This window comes from Physeter macrocephalus, chromosome 14, assembly GCF_002837175.3.
Source record: "Physeter macrocephalus isolate SW-GA chromosome 14, ASM283717v5, whole genome shotgun sequence".
NCBI classification, from domain to species: domain Eukaryota; kingdom Metazoa; phylum Chordata; class Mammalia; order Artiodactyla; family Physeteridae; genus Physeter; species Physeter macrocephalus.
Window position 1 is genome coordinate 27,938,537 of NC_041227.1, and position 22,233 is coordinate 27,960,769.

At 42.9% G+C, this 22,233-nt stretch overlaps 1 protein-coding gene across 6 annotated transcripts in view; it reads left to right on the top strand.

The window, feature by feature from the left end:
* The first annotated feature begins 10,112 nt into the window (after positions 1-10,112).
* ATRN (attractin) overlaps positions 10,113-22,233 on the top strand; it is a 168,619-nt gene continuing 156,498 nt past the window's right edge. For 3 of the 6 annotated variants that reach the window (XM_024117128.3, XM_028498929.2, XM_055090157.1), the window contains exon 1: positions 10,115-10,616. In XM_024117128.3, coding sequence (XP_023972896.1) covers positions 10,234-10,616 — 383 coding nt within the window. In that variant the 5' untranslated portion in view covers positions 10,115-10,233. Of the gene's footprint in view, positions 10,617-22,233 lie in introns of all 6 variants that reach the window. The other 3 variants (XM_028498927.2, XM_028498928.2, XM_024117131.3) reach the window with 2 other exon arrangements.

A 22,233-nucleotide genomic window follows, 5' to 3' on the forward strand; every position in this document is an offset into this window, starting at 1 on the left:
CCACATGAAAAAAAACCTTTAGACTCCCTTGAAATCTATATGGGAGAAGGGCCCAGATGGTTTCAAGCCAGCCCTGCAGGTGGGGAAGCCCAGACCATGGCCTTAGGCACAGACTTCAAAGCTGCCCCATGGACCTCCTGCAGGTCTGCTTTTTTTCTGTCTTCTTTGAATCTTGTCCATAATCCATGCCCTTGGCCCTGACTTGCTGGGGTTCATAGCTAAACTCTCCCTGTTCCATGAGCCATTTTTGATATGCTGATCTGGCTTTAGCCTGTTTAACTTGGTAAACACTGCAATCTGGGCCATACCTCTAGTTACAGGCCAGGCTTTTGGTCAGCTGGCTCTGTATACAGGGTTACCTGCTGCTCCTCACCCACCCTGGGGTTCCTGCCACAGTCAGAGTACAAGTGAATGCAAGAACCACTTCGCTGTTAGGAAGTCTGCATTACTGCCAGTGGCTTCTCAGATGATGGGAGCTGGTGCCAGTGGCTCAGCAGCAACATGAAACTTGGACCTCTGTGTAGGCATCAGAGGCCTTGATCACAACCCTGGCAATAATCTGTATTTTGGCTTTAGGTGGGCTCTAGAAATAGAGATGGTGTTTCTAGTGGCACCAGAACAGTGGACTTTGATGGGCGTCAGCTCGGAGAGGAGACAGCTTCTCTCTGAGCCAAAGCAGGAAATGAGGAAATGGACATCTTCCATGGATTTGCCATGTTGTCTCAATGTTAATATCTTCTGTTATGGCATTGGTTGTATGCAGGGGGACTTCCAAACTCTTGTTGCCTGTATAAGTTATTTATTGCCATGAGATAAATTATCCCCAAATTCAGTGGCTTCCAAGAACAATTTACTATCCTCCATGGTTCCTGTGGGTCAGAAATTTGAGGGCAGCTTTACTAGGCAATCCTGGTTTAGGGTCTTTCATGAGGTCAGTTAAGATGTTGGCCAGGGCTGCCATCATCTGAAGACTTGATGGGGACTAAAAGATCCACTTCCATGTTGGCTCACACAGGTATCTGGCAAGTTTGTGCTGGCTCTTGATGGGAGGCCTCAATTCCTCACCACCTAGGCCTCTCCACAGGCTATTTGAGTGGCCTCATGATATGATGACTGACTGGCTTTTTCCAAAGCAAGGGAAGAGAGAGAAAAAGAAGTGGAATCATAGGGAGAGAGAGAGAGAGACTGACTATCCTTTGTATGGTCGCATTCTACCATATTCTATTTGTTAGAAGTAAGTCACTAAAACCTGGCCTACATTCTAGGAGAGGAATTAAACTCCAACTTGTAAAGATAAAGGGAGTATCAAAGAATTTGTGGACTTTTTTTTAAAGTACCACATTGCTTTCAGTTCAATAGCTAACTATAACTTGGATTACAAGGTCTTTTCCAGCTTCTATTTCTGACTAGCTAACTCCATTTTTCTATTCTTTCCTTAAGTAATCAGTAAGGTACAAATCATCAGTTAGGAATATAGTATGGTCAACTCCTATTACTTTAATTAATAACTAGAACACTTATCTGCCCTTATTAGGAGGAAATCCTAGAATGTCTTCCTCTAGAATCACTCTCTTTCAGTGAATTACCCAAGAAACCTGGGGCTTATTCAGTCTAAAGTGGCCAGTCCAGCTTCCAAACAAGTCAGCCAAGTCAGGTTTGTGCATCTAACTTGTGAAAAGTAAGTGTAGAGAAGACACTGACTGAGAAGCCATCCCACTCATCTCCAGGGAGATGGCACGAAGGAATATTGTCAGGTGTGGAGATCATGAAAATACAATGGTCAGATCTCCTGCTGTGTGGAGTGTAACTGACTGGCAGCCCAGTGGCCGCCAGTCTGGCTCCACCACCACATTTGTGCTAATGTAGGCCTCTTCCTGCGAAATTCAGGGACACTCCAACAGGAAACTTTGGCTCCAACACTCGCCTTTGGCCTGGACAAGCCTTTCTTGGAACTGCACTGCAGTCTGAGACTCTTCTTAACCAGTCCTGCTTTCCCCTTTCCTTCACAGCTGTCAGTTTTTTATTCCAGTCTGATTCCTCTCCCTGCCTTTTCCTGCTTCCTTTCTCTTTATCCTTCACAGATGTTTCTCCTAATAAGTCTCTTGAACTAATTCTGTTCTGGCATCTGTCTGTTTCTTGGTAGGCCTCCCAGGCATTCACGGTGCTGGACCTGATTCCCACTGGCTTGTGGGAGCAGATTCTGTGCACCACCTTCCCAGCTCCACATTAAGTGACATCATGTTGGTAGCTTGAAATAGGTCATGACGGGAGTATTTACACTGTAGGAATCAACAAATGCTACACATGAAAGCTTTTTTTCCCTCTAGCAAGCTGGTTGTTAAACATTTATCAGTATATCTCTGGTATATACCCAACAGAAATGTGTACATATGTTCACATATGTGAATCTAGCATAGAGACCTGTGCTAGATTCCTAGACTGTTCATAGTAGAGAAATGGAAATAAATGACCTACTAGATACAACAATATGGATGAATCTCACAAACATAATGCTAAGTGAAAGCCAGTCACAAAAGAGTCCATATTGTAGCATTCCATTTACATAAAGTAAAAAACTGGCAAAAGTAATCTATAGTGTAAGAAGTCAGGAGAGGAAATTCCCTGGTGTTCCAGTGGTTAGGACTCGGCACTTTCATTGTCAGGGCTGGGGTTCAATCCCTGGTCAGGGAACTCAGATCCCTCAAGCCGAGTGGTACACCAAAAAAAAATATATATATGTGTGTGTGTGTATGCCTAATTAGTTCTATGAAGGCAGGGATTTTTTAACACAATTTAAAAATTGTTGTGGTTAAAAAAAAACACATATAATAAAATTTACCATCTTAACCATCTATAAGTGCACAGTTCAGTAGTGTTAAGCATATTCACATTGTTGTACAACAGATGTCCAGAAGTTTTTCATCTTGCAAAACTCAAACTCTATTCATTAAACAACCACTGCCCACTTTCCCCTTCTCCCAGTTACCTCATGTAAGGGGAATCATAGTATTAATCTTTTTGTTCACTTAACATAATGTTTCTAAGGTTCATCCATGTTATAGCATGTGTCAGAATTTCTTTCCTTTTTAAGGCTGAATACTATTCTATTGTATTTATTTACCACATTTTGTTCATCCACTCATCCATTGATGGATGCTTGTGCTGCTTCCACCTCTTGGCTAATGTGAATAATGTTGCAATGAACATGGGTATGCAAATATCTCTTCAAGAGTCTGCTTTCAATTATTTTGGATATATATATATATCCACAAGTGATATTGCTGGATCATACGGTAATTCTATTTTTAATGTTTCCAGGAACTGCCAAACCATTTACCATAGCGGCTGTACAATTTTACACTCCCACTAACAGTGCACAGTGATTCCAATTTCTCCACATTCTCGCCATTTGTTATTCTGGATTTTGTTTGTTTGGTTATTTGTTTGATAGTAGCCATTCTAATGGACGTGAGGAAAAGCAGGGATTTTCTTTCATATACTTTTTCACTGCTGCCTCCCCAGAGCCTAGGTCAATCTCTGGTACATAGTAGCCACTCAATGAGTATTAGTTGCATAAATGAGTAAATTGAATGAGTTAACTTCATGTATAGGGTTGTGTAGTGGGCTGAACAGTGGTACCGCAAAAGATCTGTCCACATCCTTACCCAAGAACCCGTGAATATTACGATAATTGGAAAAGGGTCTTTGTAGATGAAATTAATTAAGGATCTTGAGATGAAGAGGTCATCCTAGATTACCCAGGTGGGCCCTAAGTCTAATGACAAGTGTTCTTTTTGTTTTAAAGGGAACTTTATTTTTATTTATTTACTTTGCGCTGCGTTGGGTCTTCCTTGCTGCGCGGGCTTTCTTTAGTTGCAGAGGAGCGGGGGCTACTCTTTGAATCTCACAAACCTAATGTTGTGGTGCGCAGGCTACTCTTTGAATGTGGAGCGGGGGCTACTCTTTTTTTTTTTTATTGTGGTACGCGGGCCTCTCGCTGTTGTGGCCTCTCCCGTTGCGGAGCACATGCTTCCGACGCACAGGCTCAGCGGCCATGGCTCACGGGCCCAGCTGCTCCGCGGCATGTGGGATCTTCCCGGACAGGGGCACGAACCTGTGTCCCCTGCATCTGCAGGCGGATTCTCAACCACTGCGCCACCAGGGAGGCCCGGGGGGGCTACTCTTTGAATCTCACAAACCACCTGTTGTGGTGCACAGGCTTCTCATTGTGGTGGCTTCTCTTGTTGCAGAGCATGGGCTCTAGGCACATGGGCTTCAGTAGTTGTGGCATGTGGGCTTCAGTAGTTGTGGCTCACGGGCTCTAGAGCGCAGGCTCAGTAGTTGTGGCTCATGGGCTTAGTTGCTCCACGGCATGTGGGATCTTCCACGGCATGTGGGATCTTCCTGGACCAGGGTTCAGACCCCTGTCCCCTGCATCCTGCATTGGCAGGTGGATTCTTAACCACTGCGCCACCAGGGAAGCCCAACAAGTGTTCTTATAAGAGAGATACGCACAGGAGAAGACAACACAGAGGAGAAGGCAATGTGATGACAAAGATTGGAGTGATGTGGCCACAAGCCAAGGAGGACAAGGAATGCCAACAGCCACCAGAAGCTAGAACAGTCAAGGAAGCATTCTCCCCTGAAGTCTCCAGAGGGAATGCAGCCCTGCTGAAACCCAGAACTGTGAGAGAATAAATTCTTGTTGCTTTATGCCACCAAGATTTTGGTAATTTGTTACAGCATTCACAGAAAACTAATACAGGCTGTTACCCATAATTCTGAGAAGTTTTTATCAAAAAGGATGGCTTTGGGAGTGGGGTGGGAGGATGAAAGAAATAGATGAGGGAGATTAAGAGGGACAAACTTCCAGTTACTAAATAAATGTCACAGGTATGAAATGTACAGTGTGGGGAATACAGTCAATAATAATGTAATATCTTTATGGTGAAAGATGATAACTAGACATCATGGTGATCATTTTAGAAGGTATAGAAATACTGATCACTATGTTATAGCTAATGATACTGAGTTATATACTTGAAAGTTGCTAAGAGAGGATATCTTAAATGTTCTCACCAACAAAAAAAGAAATGGTAATTATGTGATGGGATGGAGGTGTTAGCTAATACTATGGTGGTAATCATTTTGCAATATATGTGTATCAAATCAACATGCTGTACACCTTAAACTTACATGATGTTATATGTCACTTCTATCCCAATAAAGCTGGAGGAAAAAAAAAGAAATACTGAGCACTATGTTGTACACTAGGAACTAACAGTGTTGCGGGTCAATTACACTTGAAAAACAAACAAACAAATAAACAAACTTATAGAAAAAGAGATCAGATTTGTGGTTATCAGAGGTGGAGGTTGTGGGGTGGGAGAATTGGATGAAGGTGGTCAAAAGGTACAAACTTCCAGGTATAAGATAAATAAGTGCTGGGATGTAATATACATCATGATTAATATAATAAACTCTCTTGTATGTTATATGAAAATTGTTAAAAGGGTAAATCCTAAGAGTTCTTATTATAAGGAAAAATATTTTTCTGTTTCTTTAATTTTATATCTATACGAGATGATAGATGTTCACTAAATTTATTGTGATAATCATTTCATGATGTATGGAGGTCAAATCATTATGCTGTACACCTTAAACTTATACAATGCTGTATGTTAATCATATCTCAATAAAATTGGGGAAAAATGGCTTTAGTTTGGGAAGCTCTAATTTGAAATCATTCTTCATGGGTGTACTATTTAGCAAGGCCAGTTGTCTTTTAATGTTATTATTGTTTTCATAACATCTAATCTATGTACAGGAGAAGCCTTTTAGTTCTCTATCATAGAAATTTGGGGAAAGGGGCATGCATCCAGCTCATGCAATAGAAATTTCAAGTCCTCTGCCTTTAAATTGGTTATCTCTTCCCAAGACTGGGTTTTGTCCCTTGAGCTAATGTAAAGGTCACTTCCTAGATTTGTGGGGCTTGTCTATGGAGGCCATAGGGGCTCTGCCATAGCTCAGGAGGCTAATTCTGTGCTCCCAGGTCAAGGATCCCTAAATACTTTCCCTTAGAGCCTGCCAAAGAGTATTGGGATCTTATGTTTGTAAGTTGACCTATCCCTCACATGGGAGCTGCTACCCAATAAGCTTCATTCCTACATAGAACCCTCCCAGTTGTGATTGTTCTGAAGTTTCAGGATCAGCCTTTTTCACAGGCAATATAGTACCTTACCTGTTAGGTGAGATCCTGACATCTGTAATCAGGGACTTACTTCATTTCATGTATACTAAAAGTATAAGAAGACCTTTGGCATACTAAAATATGTTGATGTTTCAAACAGTTCAGAGAAAGGTCTTTTGATGCTTAGGGAAGGTCAGACAGCTGATCAGATAGATCTTACCAGGGAAGCATTCATCCTTGCTATATAGTGCTCAATAAATATTCGTTGTATGCAGTAAACTGCTGGTACCCCTCCCAAATTTCCTTTACTGGATCCTTCTTACTGCTGTGAGTGATGGCTGCTAAATGAGATATGTGTACAAAATCCTGGCCCTTTTGCCTCAAGGTGGGATCAACTCTATGGTGCAATTCATGCTCCACAGCTCTCCATAAGATCAGGCTGAAGCTCCAGATAAGACCACATCTTATCAGCTACCTTCCCTGCCCTATCCTGCTTCCTTCATTGCCTTTCTCCTAAGAGTACTCTCCCAATAAATAATGCACTCAAATCCTGTTTCAGGGTCTGCTCCTAGGGAAACAGACCTAAGACACTGCATGAATTTAAAAAATATAAAAATTCATCCATGTCCATGACCTGGAGACAATGTTATAATGCAAGCAAAGATATAGAAAATGATGACATGAAATCAGAGAGAGCAGAAGGGCCACACAGAGAGAATGCTTTTCTTGAGTGGAAAAAACAAAAAAACAAAAAACCGGCAGAGGCAACTTCAAACCATCTTAGTGGCAAATGTCGCTGGCCATGCAGTTAGTAAGAACTATGTTATTTAGAGTCTGGACTTAGGACAGTTCCAGATCAAAGGCTAAGAATTCTTTGCTGTTGGCATTAACGTTTCTGGGACCAGGAGGTGGCTGCTGTGATAAGGACTAGCGTAGAAACAGGTGGCATGGGATTTCAGGTAGAACAGCCACAGTACCTTGGTAATAAGGAATAAGGAGTCCAACAGAAGTGCTTCCAGAGCTGCAGTGATCCCTTTCGTCAGGAGTGACTGGATATTATACCAGAACCCACTTAGTATTATACACAGATGACTAGCTATACATGATATTTGTATACATAATTATACAGCCATTCTTGATCAATTCTTAATCAAGTTTACCTCACAAGACTTTTTCTTGGCGGAAGCAAGTTACACAGTATTCTGGTAATCTATTGCTGTGTAACAAATTTAGTGCCTTAAAAAGTACACTTATTGGGCTTCCCTGGTGGCGTAGTGGTTGAGAGTCTGCCTGCCAATGCAGGGGACACGGGTTCGTGCCCTGGTCCGGGAAGATCCCACATGCCGCGGGGCGGCTGGGCGCGGAGCGGCTGGGCCCGTGAGCCATGGCCGCTGAGCCTGCACGTCCGGAGCCGGTGCTCTGCAACAGGAGAGGCCACAACAGTGAGAAGCCCGTGTACCGTAAAAAAAAAAAAAAAAAAAAAAAGTACACTTATTTATTTTGCTCGTGTACCTGTAATTTGGGGTGGGTTCAGCAGAGATGATACCCCTCTGCTTCATGAATGTCTGGGGCCTCAACTTGGAAGACCTGAGTGGCTGTGGGCTGGCTTCCTCACAGCATGGCAGTCTTAGAGTAGCTAGACTTCTTTTAAGGCAGCTGGATTTCCCCAGTGCAAGTGTTCCAAGACGCTCAGGAGGAAGCTGCAAAACTTCCTAAGACCTAGACTCAAAAGTCTCAACACATCACTTCCATCATAGTCTACTGGTTAAACAAATCATTAAAGCCACCCCAGATTCAAGGACTGGGAGGATTAGTCCCCACCTCCCCACATAAATAGTGTAAAAGAATTTGTAGCCATCTTTAATGCACCATACAGAAACAGAAAGTGTAGTGGACTCTGACAACAGTAAAGGAGAAAGAAAATATCAATACTTCCCATCACAAGAAAAGATTTTGTTTGTTTTTTAACGACAAGATAATTTGAGCATGTTTGAAGGCCAAGGAAAAAGAACCAGAGAAGGGAGTAGATTAAAGAAGTAAGAAAAAGAATGTTTGCTGCAGCAAGGTTTGAGGGCTTTGGAGAGCAGCCATACTGCTGCTGTGTAGATGCGAGCCATTTCCTGTTAACCTCAAGTGTTGGTAGAGTCACATGAAACTTCACAGCCTGAGCTCAGTTTTGCTGTGGGGAGTGGTGGAATAGGCTGGTTCCACTTCTGGCCTGGAGGAGCAGTGCCTCCTGAGGCCAGGGCATGGCTCCACATCAGCCTGTCCCATGGTAGGGCCATGTCTTCCATTTTCCTGTCTCATCCTGCACATCCCCATGTAGGAAACTGTAGCGAAACATAACCTGCAAACCAGAATGCCAGTGCTAGGGCCTAGGCTGAACAACGGGTTTCACACAGGAATAGGAGGGATATGTGGGCGGAGAGCTGGCTGTTGTGCAGTTCAGCTTCACCAGGCTTAAGGGGATGCAGAATGAGGAAGGTCAGGACCTGGGTATGAGGTACATCGTAGAATTTTAGAATTCTGTGCTCTGTGAAGAGAAGCTTCACAGGTACATGAGGGCCTTTCTTTGTTTCCCACGGACTGCAAGGTGCCCAAACTATGAGACAGCTGCCATGGGACTATTCATCCCACCACAGGGCTTATGTCAGACAATGTTCTGGTTATCTATTGGTGAGTAGCAAACCTCTCTAAAACTTGGAGGCTTAAAACAGCAGCCAGTTTATAATTTCTCAGGATTTTGGATAAGGCATAGTAGGAAAGACCTCTCTCTGTTCTACATAATGTGGAACGGCCCAGATGGCTGGAATAATGGCTTCTTCCTTCAGTGACTTTGTCCCTCAGCTGGGATGGGTCCACCAGGTTCTTGTGTCTGGGATCTCAGTTCTTGGTGATAATGGGTTCCTACTTTTCCTCCATGTGGTCTCTCTGCAGCAAGGTGGAAGAGCAGCTGCAGCTCAGGACTATCAAGAGCTCAAAATCAAGATTGCTAGGTTGTTCTTAAAGGCTCAGAACTGGAACTGGCACATCATCACTTGCCCCACATTCTTCTTCAGTTAAATCGAGTCACAGGTCCGTCCAGATTCCAGGGTCGGGGACCACACAAGGTTGTACTGCCAGGAGGCATGTTTCACTGGGGGGCACCAAAGTAACAAACTACCGGACAAGAAGGGCTCCAGGGACAGAACTGTGTGTGAGGGGGGGAGAGGGGGAATGCTCCAGTTCCTAATTTTATGCTGCCCTTTCTTCAGAGATGATTGGAGGGCAAATAGCTGGGAGCAAGGTAACCTCAAACTTCCTGTACAGAATTAAAGGTGTGTGGCCTGGTCTGCTACTTAATCAGCCTGTATCAAGGGAGGCTGCACTGTGTCTTCAGTCCTAGGCATTTATTGAGCACAGCCGATGCGCTAGGTTCTTAACACAGGTGTTACTTCGTTAACCCTATACTACAGAGGACAAAGCAGAGGCTCAAAGGCAGCACTGCTACAGTACCGCATTTAGCGTCACACCACGACGCTGACTCCTAGGCCCTTTCTGCCCCGCAGCGAGAGTTGGGGTAGAGCGATGACCGGGGTCTTCGGGACCGCAGCGCTCAACTCTGCCGGCTGGGTTAGCATAGGGACCGGATCCGAGGCAGCCAACGGGAATAGGGTGCTTCAGGACCGCTACCGCAGGGGCCGCCTCGCCGGGCGAAAGGATAAAACTAGAGCAGTGGGTCGCTTCATTATAGAGGTCGGAAGGGCCTCGCTTAAGCCCAGGATTCGCGTTAGAAGTCCGCCTCCAGGGCCGCGCGTGCCCCGCCCACACACGCATGCGCCGACCCCGCCTCCCGCGCAGCTCTGGCCCTGCCCTCAGGATTGACCGCCCGAGCCACCGTCCGCACAGCCCCGCCCCTCACGGCCAGGCGAAGGAGAGCCGGTCGTGTCCTGTGGTGTGCGCGCGCGCGCGCGTGTGTGTGTGTTTGTGTGTGTGTGTGTGTGTGTGTGTGTGTGTGTGTATATGTATATGTGTTCGTGGGGCACCGTCTCAGCCCCGGGAAGATGGTGGCGGCGGCGGCGGCGACTGAGGCGAGGCTGAGGAGGAGGACGGTGGCGACGCCAGCGCCCGGGAGCAGGAACAGCAGGCGGTGCCAGGACTGGGACGCGACCAGGGCTGGGAGGCCAGGGCTGGGGACCCGGCTGCGCCTCCCACGGCGGCGGCGGCTGCTGCTGCTGTTGCTGCTGCTCCCGCCGCTGCTGCTGCTTCCCTGGGCGGCTGAGGCCGCGGCGGCAGCGACGGCGGTGTCGGGCTCAGCCGCAGCCGAGGCCAAGGAATGCGACCGGCCCTGTGTCAACGGCGGCCGCTGCAATCCTGGCACTGGCCAGTGCGTCTGCCCCGCTGGCTGGGTGGGCGAGCAATGCCAGCACTGCGGGGGCCGCTTCAGGTGAGTGGGGGGGGGGGTGTCGGAGGGTAGGGCTCAACCAGAGGCCGAGGCTTAAGGGCCGCCCGAGACGGCCCCAGGCCGGCGGCGGCTGCCCGACAGAAAGTGGGGGCGTAGGGCCGCCCCATGGTGTTTGAGGACCGTTTGCTTCCGGGGAGATCATCGTCTCTGGCCTGGGGTCTTCCTGTAAGAGAAGTTGAAAAGGTTCGAGGCAAGGGTGGGGGCACCCCAAAGGCGCGGCGGACTCCATGGGACGAAAGCTTAGGATCCCGAAGAGTTTCAAAGCCAGTCTCTGAAACTGGGCCTCTTTCGGAAAAACGAGGTATAAAAGAAAAGGTGAGAGAGCCAGTCTTCCTTAAACACTTCTTTTGAACATCCCCTCGTTCTCTAGAGCCTGATGAGTTCCTGGACTGATTGGAGATGTGGGGTACTCCGAAGAAACAGAGCCCTGGGAGAGATTTGTTGTTTGGAGATAGAAGGGTAAAGGGTAGGATTGTGAGATATTAGAGATGGAAGGACCAGTGGATATTGGCTAAAGGAAAGTGAAGAAACTAGCCTTTGGAAGCTCACTGGAGGAGGCGGATTGGAACAAGGTCTGTCATGGAGAGGGCATCGAAAGAGGTTCCTGTTTGCCCTGGTTTCTGGAGAATATGGAGTTCTGAGTTGGCCCGGTTCAGGGCAGTACCTCTTGGAGAGATGATTCATTAATTAATTAGTAATTAACTATTATTTGCTTTAGTTGTGCAAGGATTTCTGGATAATCCAAACAGATTAGCCAGACTTTGGCCTAGTCCACAAGGAGTTTGGAATATAGCTAGAGAAAGATTTGTACATAGATAACCGTAATCATAAGGGCTACAGAGTCATTCATGCTTTTGGCAGATATTTACTGAACTTTTTTGATGTCAGATGTGGAAGAGTGGGGAAATATGAAGAACAAGACGGACAGGGTGTCTGCTCTCATAGATCTTACATTCTAGTGGGGAGTCAGACAAGAAGTAAATAAATAAGTGAAAGAAAAGAACAAATAATTTTAGGTAATGGTAAGTGCTGTCAAGAAGGTAAGTCAGGATGGCCTGATAGACAATTATAACCAGTTGGTAACTTTAGGAGAAGGCACTCATTTGAAGTGACATTTGATCTGAGACCTGAATGAAGCAAGGGAGAACCTGTGGGAATTCAGGGGCAGAGAGGGTGTGACTAGCTGAGGGGATACAAGGGATATTTTGAGGAGGAGGTGACGTTGGATTTGAGCACTTGAGGATAGTAGGATTTGGAAGTGTGGCACTGGGAAAAAAATTTCAGATGGAACAAAGGATGCAAACAAAATTGTGGAGACCAGAAAGTAAAGTATTGCTAGTGCCAGGGTATATAGAAGAGAATTGCGAGAGAGAAGTTTGGAACCGTAGAATTATAGACTCACGTAGTGTCAGATCTTCAGGGGAACACGGAGAACGTTGAAGAGCTGAGCTCTTTGTCGTTATGGAGAAAGCAAGTGATTTCAAGACTAGTGTACTGTAGGGCCAGCCTTGTACCTTTACTTAGGGTTCTGGGTAATGTGGTTCTGGTTTATGAACTACATTAATCTACACAAACTTGTTGAGGGCTACTCTGGGTTAGGTTATGAGATTATAGTGGTTAACGAGACAGACACAGTCCTGCTCTTACAGAGCTTACACATTCTAGCTTGGGAACAGTAATCAATTTCTTATGATTTTTTTTAAAGCTATGGAAGTGAAGAGGAGGGGGCAAACGGAGGACTTGATTTAGTTTGGAAAGGTAAGGTTAGTGTCTGAATAAGTGGCTTTTGAGTTGAGGTCTGAAGGGTAAAATGCCACCACCTACATGGGAGGTGGGGTGCTGAGGGGCCAGTATGTACAGAGGCTTGGAGATGAGAGGGATCATGGCAGGATGGATAGAAAGCCAGGTGGCTGGAGCAGGGAGAGCAAAGGGGAGCATGGCAAGACTGGCGAGATAGGCAGGAGCCAGGCCTTGTGGAGCCCTGTTGGTTGGGTTGAGAATTTTGACCTTTAGCCTGTGAGCAGTAGAATAGCATAGTTCATCTTGTTTTCATGACATTACAGGCTTTTAGATTGGCGCCAGAGCAGGCATGGCCTTTGAAGATGGGGCCAGAGCATTTTGAATTTGAGGAACTTCCACGATCAAGTGAATGGATGGTTGGGTCAGAGGAGAGTTCTTCAAGTTCTGAAAATCTGGGATGCCTTAGTAGACCGTGGGGGCCCACAAGGTGGGGAGGGATATATATATAGCTAGATCAGTCTGTCTGTAATGTTCAGAGAAGGTGGACTCACTTTAAGCATGAGAGATGGTGGGCAACTAGATTGGAACTGTTGACATGGGTCAGGACAGCAGTAATGAGAACTTGAGATAAGCTGTGGGAATGGAGGCAGGGTTAGGTGCTTGGTGGTATCGTAGAGGTGAATGACAAGATCTTTCTTTGAAACTGGCTTGCTCTTGGGAAGAGAGAGGGGGGATGGTGAAGGAAAGAAAACTCCTATCTTAGGTGACTGAGAGGACGGTGTTACCATTAACAGACACAGGGACACAGGAGGAACAGATTTGAGATGTTTAATTTTGCACATACTGAGATTGGAGTGTTTACGGGGTTTCTGCCTTGTGGGACAGGTGTAAGCATTGGAGTCATCTACATATAGAGAAAGCAGGTCCAAAGTGTCCATGTGGACAGTCCAGAGGATTGGAGAAAAGCTACTTGTTAGGGGGAACAGCCAGTCCTGACACTGGTTTTCTCAAACGGCGTCATCCGTGAGTGAAGGGGCTCCCTTGGTTGTTGTGGACACTCCACTTGAGCCAGTTCCAGGTGGTGTCAGTTCTCTTTCCTGGGCAAAGAGTTATGACCTTTATTCTGATAATTTCATTATATTTTGTGGGCTTCTGGAATTTGCATTTTAAAAAAAGGAAAGTAAGGGACTTCCCTGGTGGTCCAGTGGTAAAGAATCCACCTTCCAATGCAGGGGACACAGGTTTGATCCCTGGTCAGGGAACTAAGATTCCCACATGCCACCGGCAACTAAGCTCACACCACAACTACTGAGCTCGCACACCTCAACTAGAGAGCCCGCATGCCACAAACTACAGAGCCCACGCACTCTGGAACCTGCACACCACAACTAGAGAGAGAAAACCCATACACTGCAACTAGAGTGAAGCCCGCGTGCCCAACGAAAGATCCCACATGCCTCAATAAAGATCCTGCATGCTGCAACTAAGACCCGATGCAGCCAAAGATAAATAAATAAATAATACATCTTTAAAAAAAACAGAAGCAATATTTTAAAAAGTGAAAGTAAGAGGAACTTACATTTCTAGGCTTTAAAAAAAACCTTTCATTAAATTTTTAGTTGTAGGATTTTTTAGGGGAAGAGTGAAATGTTGCTTTTCATTATGTGTTGGTATGTGTCTTGATTTAACTTACAAACCTCTTTGTTATTAAACTTCGAGACATTAGAATGAATACCTTTCTGGTTTGGGTCAGCATTTAGGTTGGTGTGATTTTTAAGCCTTTTAGTTCCATAAATCCTGTGTTAAAATTGCTGTTATAAGGTCCTTTTCATTAATTGAAAGGAACGTAGGATAATGAGGGTTAGATTTCACTAAAGTTATCATACTGAGTCCATACTACATGCCACAGACCCGGTCAGGCATTTTCATGTATATTGTGCCATTTAATCTTCAGGACAACTCTGAGGGTGTTGTTTACAATTTGGATTATTGTGTGGTTATAGTTAGAAAATCACTTAATTTTTTTTCAAAATGTAAGATACTATAGAAATGATTAATTACAGAGGATAAAGTTAATGGTGTCAGTTTAATAAAAATAACTATGAAATCTTTGGTGGATGATTTCTAAAGCAATGCCACTTCCATTCTTTTTTTTTTTTTTTTTTTTTTTTTTGTGGTACGCAGGCCTCTCACCGTTGTGGCCTCTCCCGTTGCAGAGCACAGGCTCCGGATGCACAGGCTCAGTGGCCATGGCTCACGGGTCCAGCCGCTCCGCGGCATGCGGGACCCTCCTGGACCGGGGCACGAACCCGTGTCCCCTGCATCGGCAGGCGGACTCTCAACCACTGCGCCACCAGGGAAGCCCCCTGTTCATTTTTATGTGATTCAGTAATCATGTTTTTCTACTTGTGATATCACCATCGAAATTTTTCTTTGGAGGATAAATATATCCCATTAAGTTAGAAAATAAGGATGTTAAGCTCATTTATGAAATTAATATGCATTTAATTCTTTTAAGTTCCTGTATACAACTTCTGGGAGGTTAGAATACAATAAACTGCTGAATTAGAGCCTTATAGTTGCCCATGATATTAATACTGTCTATAGAAGAAAAAAGAAAGGCATTTATTGAGCATCTGTTTTGTGCCCAGCACATTGCAGTAATAGTAGTAGTAATAGTTGCAGCAGTAGCTGCTTCCATTTTTCTAGCATTTCTCCACTTTTTCCAGGTGTTGTGTCAAGGGCCTTTTAGAAATTATTCTTTTTAATCCTTAGAGTGAAGTTATTCCCATTTCATAGTTGGGTAAACTGAAGCTTGGAGATACAGAGTAACTTGCCCAAGGTTACATACAACTTGTGAAAAATTGAGATTTGAACTCAGGCCTTGTCTAATTCCCAAACATATGCTTTCCATTGTACCATTTGGCCTCTCATTTTTTCTGAGTTTAGTCATCCTTTATGGACATTATTTGGAAGGGCTGACATAATCCCAACACTCTGAGAAACAAAGGAGGGAAAATAGGTTTGTTACAATAGGAAAGCTAGCATTAAAAAAAAAAAAAAAAAATCTTAATTTACTTGAATCTGTCTGGCTACTGGCCTGAGGACATAAGTATGCTTTTCTAACTGGTGAAGTGAAAATTCTGGAAAATAAAATTTGATAAAAAAGGTAAAATAAATACTTATTTTGCTTACAGTAATTACTAAGAAGTATTAACCTGAAGCCCTAAATTTATGTTCATGAATCAAATTTAGACTTGTCTGTTTTTCCCAGTAGAATATAAGCTCCATGAGGCAGGAATTTTTTTATCTGTTTCTGAGAAACAAAGGAGGGAAAATAGGTTTGTTACAATAGGAAAGCTAGCATTAAAAAAAAAAAAAAAAAAATCTTAATTTACTTGAATCTGTCTGGCTACTGGCCTGAGGACATAAGTATGCTTTTCTAACTGGTGAAGTGAAAATTCTGGAAAATAAAATTTGATAAAAAAGGTAAAATAAATACTTATTTTGCTTACAGTAATTACTAAGAAGTATTAACCTGAAGCCCTAAATTTATGTTCATGAATCAAATTTAGACTTGTCTGTTTTTCCCAGTAGAATATAAGCTCCATGAGGCAGGAATTTTTTTATCTGTTTTGCTCACTGTTATATTCCCAGAGCCTAGAGCAGTGGCTGAGACATAGTGCTCAATAACTATTGTTGAATGAAGGAATGAAGTTCTGCTATGTATTCTTTATGACTTAAAAAAAGGCATCTGTACCTATATGACTGCCGTGTTTGTCTTTTGTCCTTTTATTTCTCCTGAATTTCATTGCCTTGTCTTCCACTGTTTGCTGGGCATCTTAATTGGGATGTTGTGCTGTCCACCTCATACTATGCCACACCGAAGACCAAACTTCTTATCCTCATTGAAAAAAATAGTGTTTTCCTTTGTACTTCCTTATTTCAGTAGCAGATTCTACTTTAGATAACCAAAGGTCAAAACTTAGGAGTAATCTTTTGCTCTTTCTGTTTATTCTCCCTTCTCTAAAGTCTTACAAATGTGTTCCTTTCTGTTCTTCCTGCTGCCATCCTAGTGCACTGGCCCTTCACCTTATTGCTGACCTGCCTCTGTTGCACCCTGGCTGGTTTCTTGCACCTCCAGAATACATACTACCCTGTGTCATATAATCCCCTGAGAATATGTATCACTGTCTTGCTCGGAAACCTTCTTAACGTACAGAGGGACCTAGGGCCAGATCATTAAACTCCATTCCAAGGAGTTTGGGCCTTATCCTTTTGTTTTGTTTTTGTATTTTATTTTATTTTGTTTTATTTTATTTTTAAATTTATTTTGGCTGTGCTGCATGGCTTGCAGGATCTTAATTTCCTGACCAGGGATCGAACCCGTGCCCTGAAAGCAGAGTCCTAACCACTGGACCACCAGGGAATTCCCTGTTTTTGTTTTTTGATTGAAATACAATTTATGTACAATATTATGTTAGTTTCAGGTGTACTACATAGTGATCTTACATTTGCATACCTTATGAAATGATCACCATGATAAGTTTAGTAACTATCTGTTCCCATACAAAATTACTGTAGTATAGGGCTTCCCTGGTGGCGCAGTGGTTGAGACTCTGCCTGCCGATGCAGGGGACACGGGTTCGTTTCCCGGTCCGGGAGGATCCCACATGCCGCGGAGCGGCTGGGCCCGTGAGCCATGGCCGCCGAGCCTGCGCGTCCGGAGCCAGTGCTCCGCAACGGGAGAGGCCAGAACAGTGAGAGGCCCGTGTACCGCAAAAAAAAAAAAAAAAATTACTGTAGTATTATTGACCATATTCCTTATGCTGTATATTACATCCCTGTGGCTTATTTATTTTATAATTGGTTGTTTGTAACTCTTAATCCCCTTCACCTATTTTACCCCTACCTGGGCCTTATCCTCTTGGAATTGATAACGTGGTCTAAATTACTGACTTTTTAATACTGAATCTCCCAATGTTCCAATCATGTTGGGCACATGATCCAAACCCTAAGTTACCGCGGGCAGTAGTTTTAACTTGTTTCTTTGATACCGCATAACTGGGATTGCCAATTTCCATCTCAGGATCAGGCTGTTCTCACTGCCCTGTACTTTAGCTCTTTTTATCTAGTTTCACATTCAGAGGCTCATTAATTGTCACTCTATTTGTAAATTGTATTGGATACAATTTCTATCAAAGTTCTTTTAGTGACAGATGCCCAACTCAGACAAGCTTAAGAGAAAAAGATGGGAGAGATTTATTGGTTTATGTGACAGAAAAGTCCAGAGGATATTGTTGGCTTCATATGTGGGTAGATCCAGGTGACCAGTTGGTGTCCCTCCTTCTCTCTTTACTGGCCTCACTTTCAGGCAGGCTCTCCTCATGTGATGTCTCCAGGAGCTAAATCAAACTGGAAAAGAGTAACTTTTCCTTAGGAGCGTGTAACAGATAAGGAAGGGTGAGAGTCTCGCTGGTTGGTCCCTTGTCCTTTACTGAAGCAGTCACTGTGGCTAGTGTCCTGGGAATGTTCTGACTGATCAGACCTGAGTTGAGTACCTCTCTGGAGCTGGGGGCTGAGAGTCCAACTCCATAGATGGCAGGACTGAGAAAGGGGAAGGAAAATGGAAAACACACTTATTGTCACCAGAAAGTGGGGCCAGTACCGGGCATGTGAGGACAGTGACATCCCTGCCTATTCTTAGAACCTGCTGTTTGGTGAATACTCAGTAAGTGTTTATGATGAAAATTGGGAATGGTCTGGAAAATATTGTATCATGTAATGAGATGCTGGTCCCCCAGTTTATCAGAAATTTACTCCATGAGGGACCCCCACTATGTGGAATGTTGAGGTTACTGCAGTGAAGACTGTTCTGTGTTGAGATTAAGTGAATTGATAATAGAGCCAAGTCATTGAATGGCAGTTATTCATCCCTTGATTTTGTGACAGGGAAAAAAGAGAGGATTCTGGGAAGAATCAACAAAATATGTGCTTATGTTGTGTGAATTTATGTTATTTTGGGTGAAAACTTTATATAAAATACTTACATAATAGACCTTTCAAGTTTTTGGCTGATTCCTGGAAGAGTTTACTTAGATGAAAAGGTAAAAATATGTTTATTGAGTAAAAAGAAAAATTTAGCATGAATGTCTTAATATAATTGCCTAATATGTTTGAAAGCAGGTATCTGACATTTAAACTTTACCTCTGTGAAAGGCTCCCAAGATAGGCAAATGCATTTTATTTACTACAATATAGAAGACAGATAAATATATAGGGAAAAAGCAGAGTATGTTTATGATCAAAACAGTTTTTACTAATTGTGATTAACTTATTTGTAGGTTATCTTTATCTTGAGAATTAAATATAGAAGTAGGTACCTGTTAGCGTGGTTGAACAGAAATCATATTGGTTTTTCTCTTTAAATACAATCTTGTTTCTAAAACTGAAATGAAACTGTGGTTGTACTTTCCCTAATGATTGTATCTAGAAATTCATCAGCCACTAACCTGTTATGAAACTTGTTTCTCATTTATACTCTTTACTATTTTCTGTGATTTCCCAAATGCATTGTGGCAAAAGTGACTCTTATTCATATATTATATACTAATCTAATCCTTCGTTTTGTTACTTTCTTCCTTCCATTTTTCCTTTTCTCCCTACACTTTCAAATTGGCCCTTTATTGTTAGCCTGACTTTTTCTCATTTTTCCTCCTTAGGGTGAATTTCTTTTATTTACCTTGCTTTTTTCTTTCTCCTCATTTTATTGATGTCATATCCCTTTAACTGCTTTTCTTTTAACACATGAGACCCTGGTTGGATTTCATCCTTTCAGTTTTTAATTCTTTAAGTTTTCTGTTTTTTCAAGTACATTTTGAGTGAACCTTAATTCAGGCTATTTATTTACGTGTTTACTTATCTAGAATTCACTTATAGAAGTTAATTTTAGTTATGGCTGAATTGCCTCTTTATTTTTTTAGAATTTGACGTTAATGGTGTACAGTTATTAAGTTGAATGAATTTTCCAATTAATTCCTCTTGGTACTTTTTTCATTCTAATTAAGAATTTTCTGATTTGTTTACTAATAAGCCTATATGCATTAGAGGCTGAAATTGTGTCAGGTGCTGTTAAGGTACACAAAAGTAACCTCTTGACCAGTGTTTCCTATATTTTTTGATTCACAAATCCTTTCACAAAAATATATAATCTTGTGGACTATCTTAATTATACATTAAAACATGTATCCTTTTTTTTTTTTTTTTTTTGCGGTATGCGGGCCTCTCACTGTTGTGGCCTCTCCTGTTGCAAAGCACAGGCTCCAGACACGCAGGTTCAGCGGCCATGGCTCACGGGCCTAGCCGCTCCGCGGCATGTTGGATCTTTCCAGACCGGGACACAAACCCGTGTCCCCTGCATCGGCAGGCGGACTCTCAACCACTGCGCCACCAGGGAAGCCCCTTGTTGAGATTTTTGATTGGAATTTCACCTGTTATTGAGACTAGCCTGGAGAAGTTCGTCATCTTTATCAATAGAGTCTTCTCATCTAGAACATGCTTTATATTTCCATTTATTTAGGTATCTTTTATGTTTTTAAGTAAATTCTTATAACTTTTTTCAAAATGGTCTCACATACTTTTATTGAATTTACCCCAGTTATATAATTTTGTTGCTATTGCTAAACCTAATTGATTACTGTAGTACATAGGAATGAAATTTTTGATTTTTATTTTTATCAGTATTATCATTATAACAGTAAGCAATATTTACCTCATAAGTCTCTGTGGTTATCTGAGTGACTTGGCTGATCTCTAGTGAGCTTACCTGTTTGGGTCTAGGCAGGAGCTTATCTGGGCTTATCTGGTAGGGATGGGGTGTCGAAACTCTAATCCACCTTGAACCAGGAACTGTCTGATTCTTACCATCATTGTGATGGTAGAAGTGCAAAAGCAGAATTGATTTTCTTATATATTGAACTTATATCTAGGAAACCTTCTGAAATTCTTGTAGTACTTAGAGCTTGTGAATTCCACTAAGTTTTCTATGTTGATAATCATGCTGCCAATAAATTGTAATAGTTTCTTTTTTAAAAAATAAATTTATTTATTTTATTTATTTATTTTTGGCTGCACTGGGTCATCATTGCTGCACGTGGGCTTTCTCTAGTTGCGGCGAGCGGGGGCTACTCTTCATTGCGGTGCACGGGCTTCTCATCACGGTGGCTTCTCATGTTGCGGAGCATGGGCTCTAGGCACATGGGCTTCAGTAGTTGTAGCACGTGGGCTCAGTAGTTGTGGCTCGCGGGCTCTAGAGTGCAGGCTCAGTAATTGTGGCGCATGGGCTTAGTTGCTCTGCAGCATGTAGGATCCTCTCAGACTAGGGCTTGAACCTGTGTCCCCTGCATTGGCAGGTGGATTCTTAACCATTGCGCCACCAGGGAAGCCCGTAATAGTTTATTTCTGATCTGTGTACTCTGTGCTTCTTTTTCTTGTCTAATTATTGAATTATTTAAGGTCTATAGGACATTGTTGAACAGTCTTGTTTCTGACTTCAAAGAAATCTTCTAGCATAGTGCCTGGCACATAGTAGGTGACCAGTGATCATATAGCTTTTGTCCTTTAATCTGTTAATGTGTTAAGTTACACTGATAGACTTTCTAATTGTTTGACCATCCTTATATCCCTGAAATGAACTCAATTTGACCATGATATATTTTTTAATATAGATTTTCTGGATTTGATTTGGTAACATTTTGTTTTGGGTTTTTATATCTATGTTCTTGAGGTTTTCTTTTGGCAAGGGTATCACATTTTGTCTATTGTCTTTATTTTGTCTTCACCCTTAAATGCTGATATGTTTGGGGACAGAATTTAAGACCGTCTCTATAGAGAACTGGCCAGATCAGGGAGTTGGACTGAGCTACTGTAGGAGAATACGCTTGGATGAGAATTTAATCTAGGGCATCATTGGCCTAGGGATAGAAGAGGGACAAAATGGGGAGAGAAGAGGGACAAAAATGGGAGTGGTTTTGTAGGCTGAGTGAATGGGGTGAGGTAAAGGAAGAGTTGATAAGTTTTGAAAGATAGGGTGGATGATGACAAAATTGTGCGGGGAAAAAAGAAAAACCAAGAGGTAAAAAGAAGTGGATTTAATTACTTAAATTTTTAATATAGGAAACATTGGTCTGAAACGGGTCTAGCTTTGTGCTAGAAATATAGTTTGGGCAGTTGTTATCATATAGACGCTAGAGGAAGCTGTGAATGCATATGGGATTGCATTTAGGGGGATCATAGAGAACTGGATTCAGGACAACTCCCAAGGACAGAGCCCAGGATTTGAGCAAAGGAATTGACCCTTTTATGGAGTCTTTCAAGGTAGATGATTTATTATTTTTTACAAATGTGAGGGATCCATATTACTTTGTGGTAGTTTTGATTATCATTATGCATGGTTATAGTAGGATATTCTAAACATTAAAGCATATAGCACTCATAATAGTTATAGATTTATTATTTTTCAGTATTTAGGACATGTGCTTAATCTGTTACATTTTAGGGCTATTACTATAAATTTTCATGATGAACTTTTCTCATTGTATGTTGATTTTAAAGAATTATTAGATCAAAAATTTCTAACTAAAAATGAAAGTTTAGAATGTAGAAATATTTTTAGTATTGGTGTCAAAAATTCAGCCACTTAGGGCTTCCCTGGTGGCGCAGTGGTTGCGCGTCCGCCTGCCGATGCAGGGGAACCGGGTTCGCGCCCTGGTCTGGGAGGATCCCACATGCCGCGGAGCGGCTGGGCCCGTGAGCCATGGCCGCTGGGCCTGCGCGTCCGGAGCCTGTGCCCCGCAACGGG